At 42.6% G+C, this 18,754-nt stretch overlaps 1 protein-coding gene across 1 annotated transcript in view; it reads right to left on the bottom strand.

Moving 5' to 3' along the window:
- The window catches only part of LOC138260124 (cholesterol 24-hydroxylase-like), a 237,165-nt gene extending 218,755 nt beyond the window's left edge, over positions 1–18,410 (bottom strand). The window contains exon 1 of the mRNA XM_069208299.1: positions 18,136–18,410. Within this exon, the coding sequence (XP_069064400.1) occupies positions 18,136–18,272 (137 nt within the window). The 5' untranslated portion in view covers positions 18,273–18,410. The remainder of the gene's footprint in view (positions 1–18,135) is intronic.
- Positions 18,411–18,754: the final 344 nt, after the last annotated feature.

The following is an 18,754-nucleotide window of genomic DNA, read 5'->3' as shown; positions in this document are numbered from 1 at the left end:
ATTGTGGTGTCAATATCTTCTGATGAAAAGGAAACAGCCAATAATTGTAAGAATTGTATGGCACATGTCGTAAACTGGATGAGGGAAAACTGTCTCAAATTGAAATGAGATAAAACTGAGAGATTACGCCTAGGGAATGACATCTTCTTCTGGGATTCCGCATGGTGGCAATTGAACTTAGGCTTGTTTCCTATCCCAGTGAATAGGGCTAAAAATATGGGAGCTATTTTTTTATAGGAACTTGTGTTTTTTGGAGTACGTTAGTCAGATCACTTCTGCCTGTTTTTATCTACTCAGAATCTTTAAAAAAAGATGTTCCCATTCATCCCCTTCGCTCTTCAAAAGATTGTGATTATGGCAATAATTACTTCAAAAATCGATTACTGTAATGCTTTACTCTTAGGCTCTCAACATTGGCTATTACTCAAATTGCAGTCTCTTTAAAATTCAGCCGCTAGACTGTTGTTGAAAATTCCAAAATTCGCATCAGTTTCACAGTCTATTCGGAGCCTTTATTAGCAGTTCAGGATAGGATAAAGTTTAAGGCCATTTGTGTGGTCCACAAAGCCCTCCATCAGACGGGCCCTGAGTATCTTTAAAAGATGTTTAAGTGATATCTACCTAGACGAATACGCAGATCTGGTTCAGCTAAATTAGTTGCCATTCCCAGAATGAAAAAAGCTAGAAAAGATGGCAGGAGTTTTTCCTTTTGCTACTGTAGACAATGGGACTCTATGCCTTGGACATTAAGATCCCAATCCAAGCTGCTTCCTTTTAGGAGGGGGCTAAAAACGTGGGTTTTTACTCAGGCTCCCAATTCAAAATCTTCTGTCAGTGCTCTGTTAGGGAATATCAGTGCCAAGACGCCTTCGGGCTTTGAAGAACTTTATAAGCTTATTACTTAATAGCTTTTTAGTTGCTAACACAGCAATGCTTATACTTTCTTCCATGGTAGAGAAGTTCGCTGGATTTTATTAACTAAATTGAACTGAACTGATTTGACCATTTGTATAGCACACTGCTGCCCACTCCTGGATGTCCTGGTGCTGCAACCTCAATCCGAAAAGTAGGATGTGGTAGGTAATGGAGAGGCATTAGCAGGAAAATATTAGGATTTTCAGCAGTTTTTGTAAGGTGCTGTAAGATTCACTGGGCCAGAAGAAGGGGGAAACGATTTTCCAGAATTTAGTAGTTAGAAATTCAAAGAAGAGGTACCCCAATATGGGGCAATAAATATGCCTGGGATGACCTTGAGGCTTTTAGTCTTCTCCCAGATGGCTACTTCAGACATGTTGGTTGAGAACTTGTTCCTTAAATTGGGGATTTTATCTGAGAAGGACAGTATCAGTTGTGTGGTGTTGTCACAGGACAGCATGTTGATGTGAGTGTGGATGATCCTGGCCAGTTAGGCCATGTGAGCAAGAAATGGAGATGGCAGGGCTCAGTGATGAGGTTTAAGGTGCTCTGCAGATGTGTTCTCAGGCTTCTGTGGATTATGGGGCCAGCTTGCCAGTCTAGTTCTTCGTGAGAGGAAGGAAGAGACCTAGCGGATGTCTGGTTCTTCTATGGCAATACTGTGTAGTCATCTGATGAGGATGGGGTGTTAAGCTGTGTCAAGTGCTACTAAGAGGTCCAGTAAGATGAGGGCCGCTGTTTCTCCTCTGTCCAGGCTGATGCAGCTGTTGTCTGTCATTGTGTTGAACACTGTTTCCATGCTGGTGTTGGGTCTAAATCTAGACTGCCTAGTGTTGAGGAGCTTTGGTTGATGAGGTGGTCTGTGAGGAATGCTTTGATAGTTTTCTCTGGTATCTTGCAGTAGTTTGTGAACTTCAGTGGGTCCAGCAACTTCAGGAGGGCTGTAAAAGTGGCATATTTCCAGGCCTGCAGGAAGATATTTGCATTGATGGAGGCATTGAGGAATTCGCTGAGGAGGGTGAGTCCTTTGTTGATGGTATGTTGGGGTATAGAAGTGGATGGTCTTCATGGTTGTCATGGGCTCTTTTGTGGTGATGGAGGTCCATGTGGTCAGGGTCCGTTCTTCGGCTCATACTGCAAGGCCTGCTGTGAGGGTGATGGGGTCTAGTTGAGGGTTGAATTAGTCACATATGGAAGGGATCTTGTTGCTGAAAAAAGCCTGAGATCTTGTTGAAGAAGTCCTGCGATGGAGTGATGTTGCTGGAGGTGTTAGCAGGCATGATGAAATCTCTGATGATGGAGAACATTTATTTGTTTCTGTTAGTGCCAGTGCTGATGAGGTCTGAGGGGGCTATTCACTTGGCAGTCCGGATTCGTTGGTGGTAGCACCTCAGGGCAGGTTTGAAATTGCTGTTGTCTGTGGTGTTTTGGCTTGAAGTCCACATGGGCTTCAGTAGTTTGCAGTGCTCTTTCATCCTCCTGAGTTCTTCTGTGTACCTGCTGATTTGAGTTCGTCTTTGTTATGTTTTGCGGCACTGCAAGAGTTGCAGTTGGTGCCCATGACAGTAATGGTTCATTAGAGCTTTCCTGCTAAACAGTGACCTCTAGTGTCTCAGCCGTTCTTGCACCACAAAACCTTTGTGATCAGAGGAAATGGGCAACGCAACTCACCCCCAAAGGACTTCATTTCACATAAACTTTAAAAGTCTAATATAAACAAGGAATCATGCAAAACACAATCTAACAAATTTACACGATTGTGCCTGAAATATCTTATTTTAAACCTGCTCTTTTGTTGTGTGAACTCCCATGGCCGGAAACACTAACTGTAATGTGGGTGCTAAATAGTCCATCATTTAATAAATACGTAGCTATGTTAGATAGAAAGTTTGTTGAAAGAGAACTCGTGCATGAGTAACACATGCCAAGCAGTGATGGTGCTGCAGCTGCAACACCCTGTGATTCTAGGCAAGTCACTTACCTCTCTGTAAGTAGAAAGAAAAACAAATAGCACAAGTGCTATGGAGAAAGCAGCAGGCGCAGGAATAGGAGGAACAAAGAAATAGTATCTCAATCATGTCAGGAGTAGTGGACTGGCACAAGTTAACTTTAATCAATTTGTGCTTGGTCCCTGCTCTACAGAATTGACCAGATATTACATTTCACCTGCAATGTCCAATTATGGAGCCTGTAAAGAGGAGTGGAGCTGAATCGCACAAATGGTAAGCTTGGGCGGGCTCCGAGTCCTCTACTGTATACAGCAGTGTCTCGCAAGCGAGGAGTATGGGCTAGTGCATGCAATCGCCGGCCCGACCCTAAAAGGAGGGACATATTTTTCCACTATGCCAGACACTTTGTCAGGAACCGAATGGCATAATTCATGTTTACCAAGCTAAAGCTCAGTTAATATTTGACTGCCAAGCTAATCTTAAGGTTTTATGTGTGCCGTATTTATTGCTCAATAATTAACCAACGGCAGTGCTCATAAAAATGAGGGTAGTGCTTCTTCTCAGCCACAAATCTTTATTTTATAACTGGTAAGTGGCCCCTTGAAGGACGTAAAATGGTTAGTGAGCAGCGTCTAAATGACACTGAAGTTAAATTTGTTGGTAAGTATGACATTCCGATTAGCTACCGCTCAGCAGCGGCGTAGCGTGGGTTGTCAGCACCCGGGGCAAGGCAAGTAATTTGCGCCCCCTAACCCGGGGCAAGGCAAGTAATTTGCGCCCCCTAACCCGTGGATTTTAGCACTCGAGTCTCTTCCAAGATGTTGCGCCCGGTGCGGCCGGCCCCCCCTGCACCCCCCACGCTACACCACTGCCGCTCAGTAATAAAAAAGTTTTTTCTGTGACTCAAAAAACCAGTGCATAACAATTATGCCCTGATTGGAAGCACTTATAGGTATACCTAGCATTGGCTCCCAAACGTACCGTCTGATCAAGAGCTGCAGAGAAATTATTTTTGTATGAGAAACATAAATTAAGAACATGAAAGGGTAATTAAGCGAAGCGAGTTCAGATCATTAACCTGTGCCTGCTCATAGTGACACCGTATTATAAATTATTTGTGGTTGAAATTGAAGCGGTCAATATTTTTGTTGCACATTTCACTTGTTTCCATGTTTCTATCTGTGGTTTTTTTGATTAAAGAAATAAGACCTACTGAAATACAAATGGGTAATGTTTCATTGCAAAGACAACTATGATGAACTGAGCGGACTATAACTTTTATTTGACAGAAAGTTTGACTACTCTCTGTCGAGTATCTAAAGGCACAAATTACTTGGTCACTTGCACATCAATCCGCAAGAAACACAACTTGCACACTGGGATAATATGCATTTCTTCAGCAGCCCACTATTCAAAGACAAACAGCAACTATCTAGCTAACGTGTTACCGGCTTTGATAGCTGTGAGGTAAGTGTATGATTTAATTGGTTCATTTTCTCCGTACGTTAAAGCTTGGTCTTGTTGTGGTACCTCTCCAACCCTCAGCACAATTCCTGAAAGTAAGACAGGCCTGAGCAGTGGCACATCAGTATGTTAAAGTGATCTAATTAATTAATTTTAACTAATGTGGTGTCAAACATGCAGCGTACTGCTGATGCTTTTGCGTGCTGTATGAGTAGCATTGTTACGTTTTTGGCCAATGATTCTACCCGACTGACAGGTTCCATTGCTAGATTATCACTTTGAAGTGTATTTACAATACGCCAATCTGATGTTTATATAATTGTTTTCATAGAACACACCACGTCCACCATACATTACTAGTGGTCTAAATAATAAATGTTTTCTCTACGATGTTTGTATGAAAGCTTTCTGACGACTCTCCCTCAACGAGTTACAGAAATGAGGGAAATCAGTGCACAATTTTGGGACAAGCCTTGAAATATCTAGTGAGACATCGAAAGGGCTGTTTAGCAACCTAGGAATCACTACCAAGCTAAGGTTTCAGACTCCTATTATTTATCCCATGTGCCACAGAGCTCCCCTGTCATTTTGCCATCCACACTAACCATTAAACTAGTAGCTATATAAGGTTAACAATAAAGTATATCTTTTTGTTACACATAAATGGAACAAACGCTGAAGAAAAGAATGATTTTTTTACTTACCTCCTCGTTATAGTAAGTTCCCTCCCTCCCTCCATACACAATTATCTGCTTGGTACTTACAGAAAGGGAAGGAGGAGGTTTCTTTAAGGGGATACTGCACGTTTGTGTAGAAATAAAGAAAGGATTTGGTAGTATCTGTCAGAGGCCGGGAGAGCCTCAGTTCATTTTTACGGGCGAGCGCAAATCGCTCCGTCCCGTGTTGTAATCTCTCTTTGGGCTTTGAACCACGCCCATGTCACGTCAGTTCTTTCACTGGTTTGTGGGCTTGCCTTTTAAAATCTGCTTGCTTTCATTAGTGAAAGGCATGCATAAGTCATGCCTTTTCCAGTGTTTAGCCCTCCTCGAGCGCAGCAACCAAGTACTAAAAACATAGAAGGCTCTACGTTTTCCGTCCGGTTTCTAGACTACTGTTTCTCTTATTTATGCAGTGCGATCTCGCTTGGCAGTAGTCGAGCGCTTTGCATGACATGGACCCTGTTACATAGTTAATTGCACTTTTTCCGGTTACGTAGATAATTGCACTTTTGTCGGTTACATGGATAATTTCACTTTTGCCGATATGTTTCACTAAGAGTGAACTTTTATTTCCCTTTGTGTACCTGCTTTTCAATGATGGCAGCCGTCAGATTGCTTATGTGAAACCTTTACTTTTCAGTTTATGTGGCAAGAAAAGTCTGGTTAGTTATGTGAAACCGTTTTATTTTCATTTTCAATTTATGTGGCAAGAAAAGTCTGGTTAGGAGTTTACAATGCTAATTGCTCCAGCTCAAGCAAACGCAAGACCGGTTGCATTGCAAATGCTTGTTACTAGAATGAGGAGGACTGGGTGGGGTAACGAATATTGACAAGAGTTTGTTGATAAGAAGAGAAAACATTTGTGAGTGGGAATCAATTTTTGTCTGAGTCTGAAGAGGGGCCTCTCTTAGACGTTGGGATACACAGCCTTCACCCATGTTTAGGACTAAAGGGTGGGAATGCGTTGTTTTACCTTAAACAGTGTTGGTGATCTAAAGACATGCGTGAGCTTTTGGCCTGGGATTAACACTAGGTGGTTTGACCTCGTAAACGTATGGCTGAATGTTAGAGTACTACAGGCAAAATCATTGTACGATTTGATTTTAAATGTGGATTCTCAAAACAACAAACTCCATGTGACCCCCCTTAAACTTCAGAACATCACATTTCTATTTTTCTATGTTTTGGTACATGGTACTGTATGAATGAACATTGCACAGTCAGCTAAAGCACATATTTAGCTATTTTTGGGATCAAAAGAAAGGAAAGGAAAAGCACTTGTAGATCAATAATAACTTTAACCCCGCTTGATGAATATCCACAATATTTTTTAGAAAAAAGGGTGGTGGAGGTGGGCTGGGGACAGTGGTTCACAAAATGGCCATTTTCCATGCAATGTTCAGTAGGAATTTTAGCTCAACTTTGAAAGCAGAACCAGTGGAAGAAACTACATAAAACACTAGCATTACGATAGTTCTTGGTTCAACTTGAAAACCGCAAATCGGTTGATAGTGTTTTCAAATATTAGAGCTAGAATGCCACGAGGACATTAACAGCTGAGATCAATTTCACAAATCAAAATTTAAATCAAACTCCAACATTATTGGCTGAAACATTTATCAGTCATTTTACAGTCTGTGAACTACTTCACTAACCTCAGTGTGAAAGAAATCTGCTCGGGCAAAGTGAGAGCATTGCTAGCCCACCCTAATGCTCTCAAAGGGTGGAAAATTCATTTACTTCCTAGAAAAAACCTTGTGCCACCTAACCTTCTCCTTTCAAAAGAGAAATCAAAATGCCAAGTTTCTGTACCAGCCTGCCCCCTGAAGAAATATACTGCACACAACTCATGGCACAGTGACATTTCCTGTGCCTGAAGCCCACTGTGCATGCCTAAAGACCATGGTTTACAGAGAGGAATGGCTGCCACAGCGTTCCACAGAAGTCTGCCCACTGATTATATCATGAGTAAAAGCTGCAGCAATACTGCCGGTATCTATATCCACTCACCCAGATTGCATGTGAAGAATAGTTTGTCACAGTTTCACCGGATATCCTCATAGAGAGAAAAAAAACTGAGAAGAAAGCCTCGTCTAATGTCACTCAAATAACAAATATCCCCACAGACATTAAATAGAAGACTATGGGCCTGATTATGACCGTGGTGGAGGGGATTACTACGTCACAAACGTGTTGGATATCCCGCCCGGTGTATTACAAGTTCAATGATATCCTATGAAACTTGTAATATGGCGGGCGGGATATTCGTCACGTTTGTGACAGAGTAATCCCCTCTACCAAGGTTGTAATAAGGCCCTATATCTCTGGTGAAACACGGATACTATCTTGTATCAACATAAATTCTATTGTTAAGAACGGCATTTGAGGTTATGATCACAGGTAAGCCTACAGTACTTCTCCAGCATGCATGTTACACCATTGACAGTTACAAACTGTTTGTCTACCAAAGTTTCTAAGGGCTGCCAAAAAGAACAACACACGCATCAATGAAAGTGGCAGGTTATGAACTGTACTTTTTTCTTTACAGACAGCCGATAGAGGGATCACAATGGGGGATACATTTGTTCCCCTTTTTTTAGAACAGGGAGCAGTCTGTCTGTTGCATTTTAGATCAACCAAACATGATCATCCATCTTTCCAGTGGCCCCTAATGAATATCATTGCCATAATCAGCCCTATATTGAAGTAAGGGTTTGTCTTGAAAATGGGAGTCAATGACATGCAAGATCCTTCTAAACACCTTTAATTGAATTTGCAGAAGTTGATGATGGCTTCACAGAGCCATTGGGACCGTTCCAGAGAGATGGTAGTCCAATATATACAGCCAGACCTCTTAAGATCCTCCTGACTCATAAGTATAGGGCCTACTATCAGACTACTTGTGTATGCCGCTCACTGGATTCTGTGCCCATTGCAGAGACATGTGGGCAAAGATTTTAGAGATGAAGAATGGAGTCAGGATGGCTATCTACAAATCTGAATCCTTAAGCAACAGTACGTTTTTAATTAATACAGTTATAATACCTTCAACACACCCACCTCACCACTGCCAAACTGTGTACATTATTTGGCACAGCCCCAGGTGATTGCCATTCCCTTTATCCTGACTTCTTCCATATGATATGGGGTTGTCCAGAGGTGACAAGGTAAGGAAGGGAGATCCTCTCTCAAATTAAAGCAGCCTTAAATGCCTAATTCAGATCCACCCCTGAAGTGTGCCTAGTAAGATGACTGCTTCTGCATACAGGCTCTCAAAAATACAAGAGTAATTTTGCATACCTGTCTCTAGTATTAACAAACCATAAACTATCTACAGGCTGTCCTTGTATACAGGAGCAATAACAAAAAGAAGGGATCAACATGATCAATTGGGCATTGGCTAGACAGCCTTGCTGAATTTAGTATGGATGAGGGCAGCTAAGCGTACCTCACTGAAAACAAGAAGACTTCAGATGGTGTGCCCCTTTGGAATATTTCAGTTAGGCTCAGCTGCACAAGGGTCTCCGTTATTTTACCAGTTACATAAACAATACAGATTATACTAACATGTCATGATGTACAACCACTGCCATGATTTTGTCATATAAATGTTACATATGACACTGATTTGGGAACAGCTATTGTGCTATAAAATCTGAATATTGTCTAAACAGAAGCCAAAGTATTGGAATTTTCTTTCCAGCTCTGTTCGAGAGGCCCTAATGGCAGGCTAGGTAACAGTACAGTGAATCACAAGGTAAAGTCAGTGGATGTCAACAGTTCCTCAGTTTTACTACCATCCACAATTTTACAATTGCCATATATGTGCTGAGGTGGCACTGCACTCTACTCCACTCTACAAAACTCAATGCCAATGCAGTCTTAACCACTCTACAACACTGCACTCTTCACCACTGCACTCTATACCACTCCAGTCTAGGTCACACCAATGTACTCTGAACAACTCCATTCTACGCCACCCTACTCTATGCCACTCTGCAACACTGCTCTCTATGCCAGTCCACTGTAAGCCAATCTAATCTACTCTGCACCACTGCACTCTATGACACTGCACTCTACGCCACTGCACTCTGACACTTTGCTCTGCAACACTGTACTCCCTGTCACTTTACTCTGTACTACTCCACTCTACACCACTGCACTCTATGGCACTAAACGCTACTCTGCACCACTCTATGCTACTCTACTCTGCAGTACTCTATGCCACTGCACTCTATGCCACTTGACTCTACTCTGCACTCTACAACACTAAACTCTAGCCACTTGACTCTACTCTGTGCCACTGCCCTCTGCATCACTCAGCTCTATGCCACTCCACTCTGCACCACTCTTCATCACTCCACTCTATGCCACTGCACTCAATTCTGTGCCACTCTTCTCTGCGCCACTCCAGTCTTGTATGCACTACTCTATTCTATGCCAAAGCATTCTACGACGCTGCATCGTACACCACTAAATTCAATGCTACTACATTCAATGCCACTCCACTCTACACCACCATACTCTGTAACACTCTACGCCAAGGGACTCTACACCAGTCCACTCTACGCCAGTCCAGTGTATGCCACTCTATGCGATTCTACACTATGCCACACCAATAAATTACATTTTCTGCTACTCCACTCTACTCTTCCCAATTCTACTCTTCCCCACTCTCCTCTACGTCACTAACTTTTAGCCCTGCTGAACAGCAGTCACGCTGGTGAACAACATTGCTAAAACACATTGGCAAAGCCAATAGCTCTTGGATAGATTGAACCTATTGGCTTTGCCAATGCTTGTTTCATGTAGCTGAAAGTAGGTGTTTGAATCTACAATGTGCATTAACATTGAAATACAAGTGTCTGTGCCATTGACGAAATGATTGTTCTAATTCTTTCACACTTTACTTTTCTTTCCCTGTCTCTCACTACTCCACCCATCCTCCAATAACAAGAATTAAGCGGTAACCGTCTCAGAATGTTTTCCTTTGCTTAGTGTGACCTTTGAGAAGGACGAATACGTAGTAGTTGTTTAAACTTATCAGCGCTGGTGACTGATTGCCTCCAACAGCCTCGAGCTCTAAATAAATGCAGGCCCTTCCCATTTAAAGCAAACATTTGTAAATGCCAATGCACCTGGATTGCACTCTGAATGTAGGCCAGTAACTCTTAAAGTTGGCACAGGATGGCGTTATTACTACAAGCATAAAACAATTTGCACTACTTTATATCACGAGAAAACCATATTGTAAAGCCAATGGCACAATGTGTAACCATGTAACCATCGCGATATGCAGTGCACTCTATGGACAATTAATGACATTAGCAACAGTGTAACTAGCCAGACAATAAAAATGCATAGGGTTCCAACTGAAAGGGGCAGTGTTGCCACTATCCAGATAACTGATATGCAGTTGTTCTATAGGAGTAGTGTGCTCAAATATTATTGACTGTGTTCCCTTATTTTAAGAGGCTATCCAACAGTGTCTGTCTGCTGCATCTCATGATGGCCCTCAGCACTGAAGGAGAAATGGGGAAATGTCCATGGTTGTCCCGTCACGCCATGCGGCATCAAATCATGAATCCAGTTCTGGGCTTAAATGTGACATCCTAATGCACTGTGGAAGTAATAAAATTAAATGTATTTATTTGAATCAACTGCATTATTAAACCTCATAACAATGACTTGTACCAGAAAAGTCCAAGCACAGAGCTATTTATATCACAATTTCATATTACACAAAGGACCACAGTACTGTGTGCGCCCCATGTTGTTATAGCTTGTGCGAAGGAGCGATGTTACTGCCTGCTTAATGGTTAATCCCTGATTTCCGTTTCGGTTACCCCATACAAATTAGTGGCTTCTTAGCCTGTGCACATGCCCCATATGCTTGAAGCAGGCTCTTGGACAATAAGCCCCTGTGGGACATGTGAAATGTGCCCCACCAGGTAGATGACCCATATATAGGGTTTCCTACCGAGTGCTTTATGCAGGAGGGTACATTAAGAGTATCGAGGATCCTCTGGGCGTTCCCCCTTAAGTGTCTATACAGTACAACTTCCACAGCCCTCATGCAGGGTTCCTTACTTCTTCCAAAATCACCCTGTGACCTTGTGCACACACAGTGCAGCAAAGCCCACAGTGCCAACATCTTCTGGAGCATATCACAAACACCGGCTTTCTTGTGACACATTAGTACACTGCATTTTATAATTACTTCCTCCGCTTTTATTTTTATGTAGGATGTGTTCACTACTGGTGCCGAGGCAAGCATTCTCTAATGTATTTATATAAATAAGTTATCACCCATGTCTGGATGCTATGTTGATCTATACTGGTAAGCAACAGGTATAGAAGAAAAAACAATCCAATATCAATGTGTAACTTACATAGTGTATCTCCTCTCTATCCTTGCTCCCCCATCCTCTAAACAGATTGTTTTACTATTGTCACTTTATCTTTCTACCATTAGAAGCTTTTTTGTCAAATATACGTGCTGTGCCTAGAGGATGGACCCTGGCATTTGTCATGCATTACAATTAATCATAATAAATAGTAATACAAATTATTGAGAACGGCAAGGGCTTAAGTAGGGTGAAAACAACACTTGAAACATTCAATTTACTTTCTGTGATGCACAGAATGCTATAACCTTTCGGTTTGCCATTTTCAAATATATTCCTTTGACTACATTGCAGGCCCGAAGAACAGTCTATTTTGTGACAATGTGTCTATTTGGAGTACACTGTGAAATACCATCAATCTGAGACACTGTTTTCTTTCTTATAAAAGATTTATATTGAACAGATTCAGTGTATTTGATGGTATGCTCGCTTGTATTCTCTCATATTAATTCACGCTGTGGTACGTAACGTTCTGTTAATGCAACAGGCTTTCATCTGTGGTGTTGGTCTTTCCCAATGTACAACATACTATTAAGTCTCTCACCAAAAGCCAATGACCTACCAAACCATTAGTTGGCAGATAACTCTATTTCAGTACAGCTCCTGGTCCTTCTATTATAACTGACTGACTTTATATAAACTAATACTTATTTTCCCATGTAAGGAGTGAATAGCTTATCCAGTGCCGTTTTCTCTTTGCATTCTGGGTCTTGAAGTCATGCATTTAGTTGTGGAAAATCAAAACTGCAACTACAAGTACCAGGGCATAAATAATAAAGATTGGGTGCTCCTTACGCCCAGTGTGGAAACCCAGGAAAGGTGGCAAAGAAAGAGCTCTAAGAAGTAGAGAAGGTTTGTCTTTGTATCACCAAAATGTCAGAAAAAGGGCTTACCAAACAGCACACTTTTAAGAACTATAAAAAAATAACTATTCAATAGTTATAGTCTGGAATATCGTGGAAGTAATAGCAAACGGACACAATATCAAAAACCAACATAACAAGGTGATTACTGCAAAGAGGGAGGTATAGATTTATTGTTTGTACCTTCACCTCTACGTACCTCGAACATGTAAGTATCATCCATGTACCTAGACGTGGAGTTAGGTATAGGACATCTATACATACTTGTTCATTTATTTGGTCCTCAATATTCTGGTTACTATACTGTACTGTTATAACTCGATATTCCTTCTGTTGTGTTATAGACCCACACCCAACTCAGTTCATACATTTTCTTCACCATTCACTTGATGTTGCTCTTTGGGGTAAATACTGTAAAGGGAAAATATTAGCTCCTTCGTTCGTAGCTTGAGACTTTCTTCCCAGGGCAGCTGGTCTGCAACTGGCCCTCTCATTTTCAGGTATCAATGCTGGATAGAAGGCAGCCTGGCAGTAACTTTGCTCAATGAGGGAGGGTTTTACTCTGTGATATATTATCCAAAAAATGCAATTGATGTGTTTATAGCCATTAAGAGAGAGAGGTGGCATATGTCACAAACCTCTGCTTATTTGGCACCAGCTTCCACGTCGGGAAACCATAACTCTGGGATTAAAGGCAAACATATACTTTTCTCAACAGTGTGAAATGTTGGAGGTTACATACATTGAAGAAGGATAAAAAAGAGCTATACATCTCTAAATAGTTAAATCCATGCGGCCAAAGTTAACAGAAAGAACTTTGTGCTCATTTTCGCAGCATCATGGTCTGGGAATTAGTGTCAATCGGGAATAAATTGATGCATGCTCTGATGCGGGTGCTTAAAACACCAAATTGGTTTATGACCCTGAATCACCAGTCTACTATGTTGGCAGCCCATTCATGTGGTTTCCTTACTTAACCATTGTTTTTATATTTCTGTCACTTGCAGAATCTCTGAATTATTTGAGTTGATTTAAGATGGGTCCTTAGTATTTGACCAAACAGTATATTGGTGTCCTTTCTACAGTTATGTCTTTCTTCCTGTTCTACAGATATTTACTTGCGCTCTGTTTTCTCACCTTATGTGTTACAGATTTCTTGTATAGGGGCTCTGATATTTCCTTGGTCTCACCAGTGCAGAATACTAGCTAAGTGAGATACCAGAAGGTGGCAGGAAGATCTGCTGCTAAAAAAACTTGGTTAATGTATTTACATTACAATTTATCAGAGATGTCAATCTGAACGTCAAAACAATCATTCAGAATGAAATTTCCTTCCTATCTTGTTATTTTCATGTGCCGAGGAACAGTCGAGGGTATGGTGTCAGTGTTGAAAATAGTGTTCAAGTGAGTATTGTTAAACTCCCCTTTCAAGGGAATGTGCTACGTTGCACAATATGCCTTATAAGCAATACTGAGCACCTTGAAATTGGTCCATTTAATGACTGTAGCCAAATGAGTATCCCCAAGATAGATTCTTGCAGAGGAGGTTTCTGCTCTTCACTCAGGTGTACCGGCAATACTTTCTGGTCCCCTTCACTTGTTATTCCACCTATACCCTATTCACTGCTCCCTCTCTCTGGCTTCTCTCCTCCTCTTTACAACCATACACCAATGTCATCTATTGGTCATTCCAAAGCCATGTATGTAGCAAAATTTACTCTGGACCTAACTAAAATGCCACACATATTTCCTCACCAACCTTTGAGAGAACAGTTTTCTACTGCATGTTAATAGGACTAGGCGCTACCCTACCTGCTGTCTAAGAGAAGGACATGGATATTGTGGCCAATTAAAGGTAGATTCAATAATCCACCAATATTAGCTCAGGGGTTGCATGAACCATTCCTAAATAGACATGTGTCCCTTTGAAAGCTTGTCTTATTCTGCTTAGGTCACAGAGGACACTTTACTTTCATATGCAGCATTCAGGGGGACGTTGGGGCGAGTCATGCTGAAAATATGTGGGTGCATGTCCACAGACCTGGGCGTGTATAAGCAGAGACAAACAAACAATTATTTAAAAAAAAGGCTTTCAGCCTCTTTTTTGTGGGAGAACCTTTCAAAGAACTTCACTAGTTTAGGATTGATGCAGTTTGTTTATTTGTGAAACGAGCACCTTCAGCGTAATAATATAAGAATACTATATGTGCTCATGACGTCTGAGATTGCAGAACACCAGCTCTCAGCTAACATGCTGACCTTACAGTCTTTTCCTGTCCAGTTCCTACCGAAGGTAAAGACTAGGACAAAACCTTGGGTTTTTCAGTGTGGATTCATCATTGTACTGAGCTGCCCCACATTCATTTGAGGTGGTGCCCCCTGTGTGCTTTAAGCTCCACGCAGGTGGAAAAAGACATGCTACTGTTAGAAGACTCTAAGGTAAGTTCAAAGGTCTACAGTGGTCGTAAACTACCGACCAGATAGTCACCATTGAGGCACAGGGGAAGGTTTGTATCTTTCAAGAAGAACTATAGTAGGCTCTGGACCCCATACTCCTTATTCACGCTCCACCTTGAGCCGAGCCAACAGATTATTCAACACTTCTTGAACTTTAGCACGTCCCTCTCCCATTCTGCTATGTGGAGATTGCGTTATCTTAAGCAATAAATCCTTCAGAGGAATGATTACACTAGATGTAGATGTGCCCTTTACCATACCATAAGATGGTTGATAATGTATTTCAGTGTTTTTCCCTTAATTATACCCAGTACACCAGCAAAATGACAATCTTAAACCGGCTATACCACACATACCCAATCACACCCCTTTCATTGAGACAAAGGTAAAGTAAGAGACGCCAAGCTACACACATCCAGTAGTGCCACAACAAAAAGTGACAGTAAGCAGTATCATGGCAGTCGGACAGTATTGGTTACAGATTGTACCACACAGCTGTGGTGACCTCACAGATACGATAGAACCAGGAACACACAGCAGCACCAGAATATCTCAATGGAGCCAGTGTAGGCGACACCTTATTTTCATGTCTTAGCCCCTAACTATACTTTCTGTATATTTTAAAATACTTTAGGGCAGTTCACACTAGTAATATTTGTGACGTGGCATGTTTTGGCACATACTACTCGACTAGTGGAAGGAATACATAGTTTGCTTGGGTCCATCCTTAAGTGAAAGCCTTGAGCAATTCTTGGCAAGAAATAGTTCTGAGACAGTCACTGCTTTACCCGGAATTGAGCTCTAAGAGAATGTGGGCCTTATTTACGGGGCCCTAGCGGCACACTGCTCCACCTGAGTGTAATTTGTTTTAACGCTCTGGTGGCGCAGTGTACCAGCCTGTATTTACAAGGCCAAGCAAAGTCACCTTGTGTGGTTTTTCATGACCTTGTGAAAATGGATCCCTTTCTCGCATAACACTGCATGAAAGGGGTGTGCCACAGGTGTTGCTTGGGTTGGAACCCAAAGGAATCTGATGCATTGCCAGATTTACAAGTCTGGGAAGTGCGTCAGATTCCTACACAACCTCAGGGGTGGCATAAGAGTGACCCAACGAGGAGAAATATCTTTATTTCTCCCCGTTTTTCCTCTTTCGATGTGTGCTACATTTTGCAGCACACACAGAAAACACTTCTTGTGATTGTTTTTGTGCAGGAACGTGTCCTGCACAAAAACAATCAACCCCACAATGCAGGCACCCCTGCACCATGGTGCAAAGGTGCCTGCGTTGGCGCAGAGCAGAAATTTGTTCTCCTGTGCAGGGGGACAGGGCAGAAATGTACCATATGTTGTAGATACTGCACATATCTGCCCATTTTTGCGGTGCAGGGTGGCACAGCAAGGGCCTTGCTGCAATCCCCTGTGCCACTAGCCTTGCAAATGAGGCCTTTTGTGTTTTATCCAATGGATAGCTCTAAGTAGCTCTGGCTATTTTAGGATCTGCTAAATATGATACTGCGGAGATTTGAATTTACAGATATGATAACTACTGCTTATTTTGAGTTTACCCCTGTAAAATGGAGCAAAAAATGCTGAATTGTGTTTTTACTGTGCCAATATCTGCATGTCCCAGTATTTTTCCTTCAGAAAATTTTGGCAGTTTCGACCTGTCGAAATTTACGTGTGGGAACATTGCAGGGATAAAGAAATGGCTTTTCAAGTGAGTCGAAATGAAAAATACATTAGTGTTAATTTCAATAGCTCAATGCTGTTTCTAGCTGATGTTGTTAAAAACAAAAGATCAGCTGTATAAAATGTGCAGTGCAACCACTAAGCTCTCAAGTTCCCCAAGTCTATGTATGAACAGTGCATTCAGTTCAGATCAGCGGCGGCTCCTCCAATATGGCAGAGGAGCGTCGCCCTCCCGCCGGCAGCAGCAGCTGTAAACCTTGAACAATAAAATGATAAACTGTGTGTATTATAATTTTATTGTTAAAGAGGTGGGGGCAATGGACATGACAGGGACGGAGGGGGAGTGCACAGCACTACCCTCAGTGCGCATGTGTGTATGGCCAGCCGTCATGAGCCACAGGGGCAACTCCTAAACTATGGTCGAGGAGCGTCGCCCCCTGCCAGCAGCTGAAGCTGCAAACCTTTTACAATAAAACAATGTTTATTATTGTTTTATTGTAATAGGTGCGGGCCATGGGGAGTGACAGGGAATGAGGGGGAGTGCACAACACTCCCTTCGGTGCACATGATGTCCCATCTCAGGCCGGCCAAACACACATGCACACTGGGCTCTCTCCAACCCGGCACTGGGTTGCTTGGTTGGAGACAGCAGGCTCCCACTCTGTCTCGGAGCGCCATGCCTGGGCGCTCTGGCCAATCCTAACAATGCTTCCATGTGCCAGCAGCATGGGAGCAGCATTAGTATTCGTTGCAGGGCCAGCTGGGAGTCTGTGCCTGCTGTGATGACAGGAGTAGCAGCACGGCAGAGGTTGGCAAGGAAGGTAAGTTTTTTTTTTAATTCTTATCTTTTTGGTTTGTCCTCCCCCCTACTATGCGCCACCCTGCCATTTTCCCACCCGAGAGCCGAGACGGCCAAGCACACATGCGAACTGAGCTCTCTCCAACCCGGCACTGTTTTACGGGGTTGGAGACAGCAGGCAAAGGCTCCCAGTCTACAGTCTACCTCGGAGCGCAAGCCAGGGCGCTCTGGCCAATCCAGCAGCATGAAAGCAGCATTAGGATTGGCCGCCGGACATGCTGGGAGCCTGTGCCTGCAAGTGGAGCCAGCGGAGGGGGCGGCGGCTCGCCGTAAGGTATGTTTTTTTTTTTTTATGTAATATTGTGCCATTTGTTTTGTGTGCCTCCCCGCATGCCCCGCGCCGCCCTGCCCCTTTACTGCACAGCGAGCCACAACTGGTTCAGATGGTTCCTTGGCATTTGGGTACTGTCTTCTTTATCCCATTACAAACAAAAGAGGAGTGCCAGAATACACATGGTTGGGCAGAAGTCACTCGTTGCTTTGGAAAACGCCAGAGGTCGGGATTAAAAATCAAATAGGATTAGCCGGCAAAAAAGAAGATTCATAGCTACAAAACGGATGCACGGGTTGCACAGCATCCAAACCTGACATTTTATTTATTTATTTGGCAGTTTTATAGTTTTTAACCAAAAGCATTTAGCTCTGAAGGCCTTACAGTTTCACTCTTCACATTGTAAGCATGCACAGGGGTCGGAAGCAGGCATGCCAACAGACCCGATTCAGACGGGAGACTCCTTATTTATGAAGCCAAAAATGGCTGTTGTTTGGCAGTCTACAGGCTGAAATTAAAGCTATTAAAGGATACGGTCTCACCTGTCTCTGGGGGGTCCTGGGATGTGGTCGAACTTCATGTGAATGTATTTCACATAAGAGCAGTACAGCAGGAAGGCCAGGACGGCGCCAGCCAGCACAGTGAGCAGGAGCCAGGAGAAAAAGCCCCACAGGTCCATTTCTGCACTCGAGCAGGCTGTAATGTGTTTTTTCTATATAGCGAGTGAGCAGGTCTGCAGAAATACTCACTGAGTAAACACCTCGCTAAACCTCCCTCACCTCGTTTCACCCCCGAGTGCCCTGATATCTTTTGCTTCCTCGAACTTCCTGCAAATCATATTCCGTGTGTGCTTAAAGTGATAGCACGACTGAAATTCGGAGGCGCTTTCTTAGTTTAGCAACCGTTTAAATTTCCCAGCTCGCATCTGTTTATACTCCTAACAACATACAGCTATGATAGCTGTTATAAAGCAAGTTTTTTCAGTATATCGCCTATTCTCTTTTTTAATAACTAGTGTATGCGGGGCACACGTTTGCAATGCTGCAGTAATCAAATCAAATAAATTGTGTAAGGCGTGGCACGTGGCTTCTAAACGTACAACTGTGGCATGCTGTATTAGCCATTCTGCCTGGCACCTTAGGCTGATGCCTGTTGTTTGTT

This window comes from Pleurodeles waltl, chromosome 9 (genome assembly GCF_031143425.1).
Source record: "Pleurodeles waltl isolate 20211129_DDA chromosome 9, aPleWal1.hap1.20221129, whole genome shotgun sequence".
Lineage (NCBI taxonomy): Eukaryota > Metazoa > Chordata > Amphibia > Caudata > Salamandridae > Pleurodeles > Pleurodeles waltl.
This window is presented reverse-complemented; position numbering and strand designations above follow the sequence as displayed.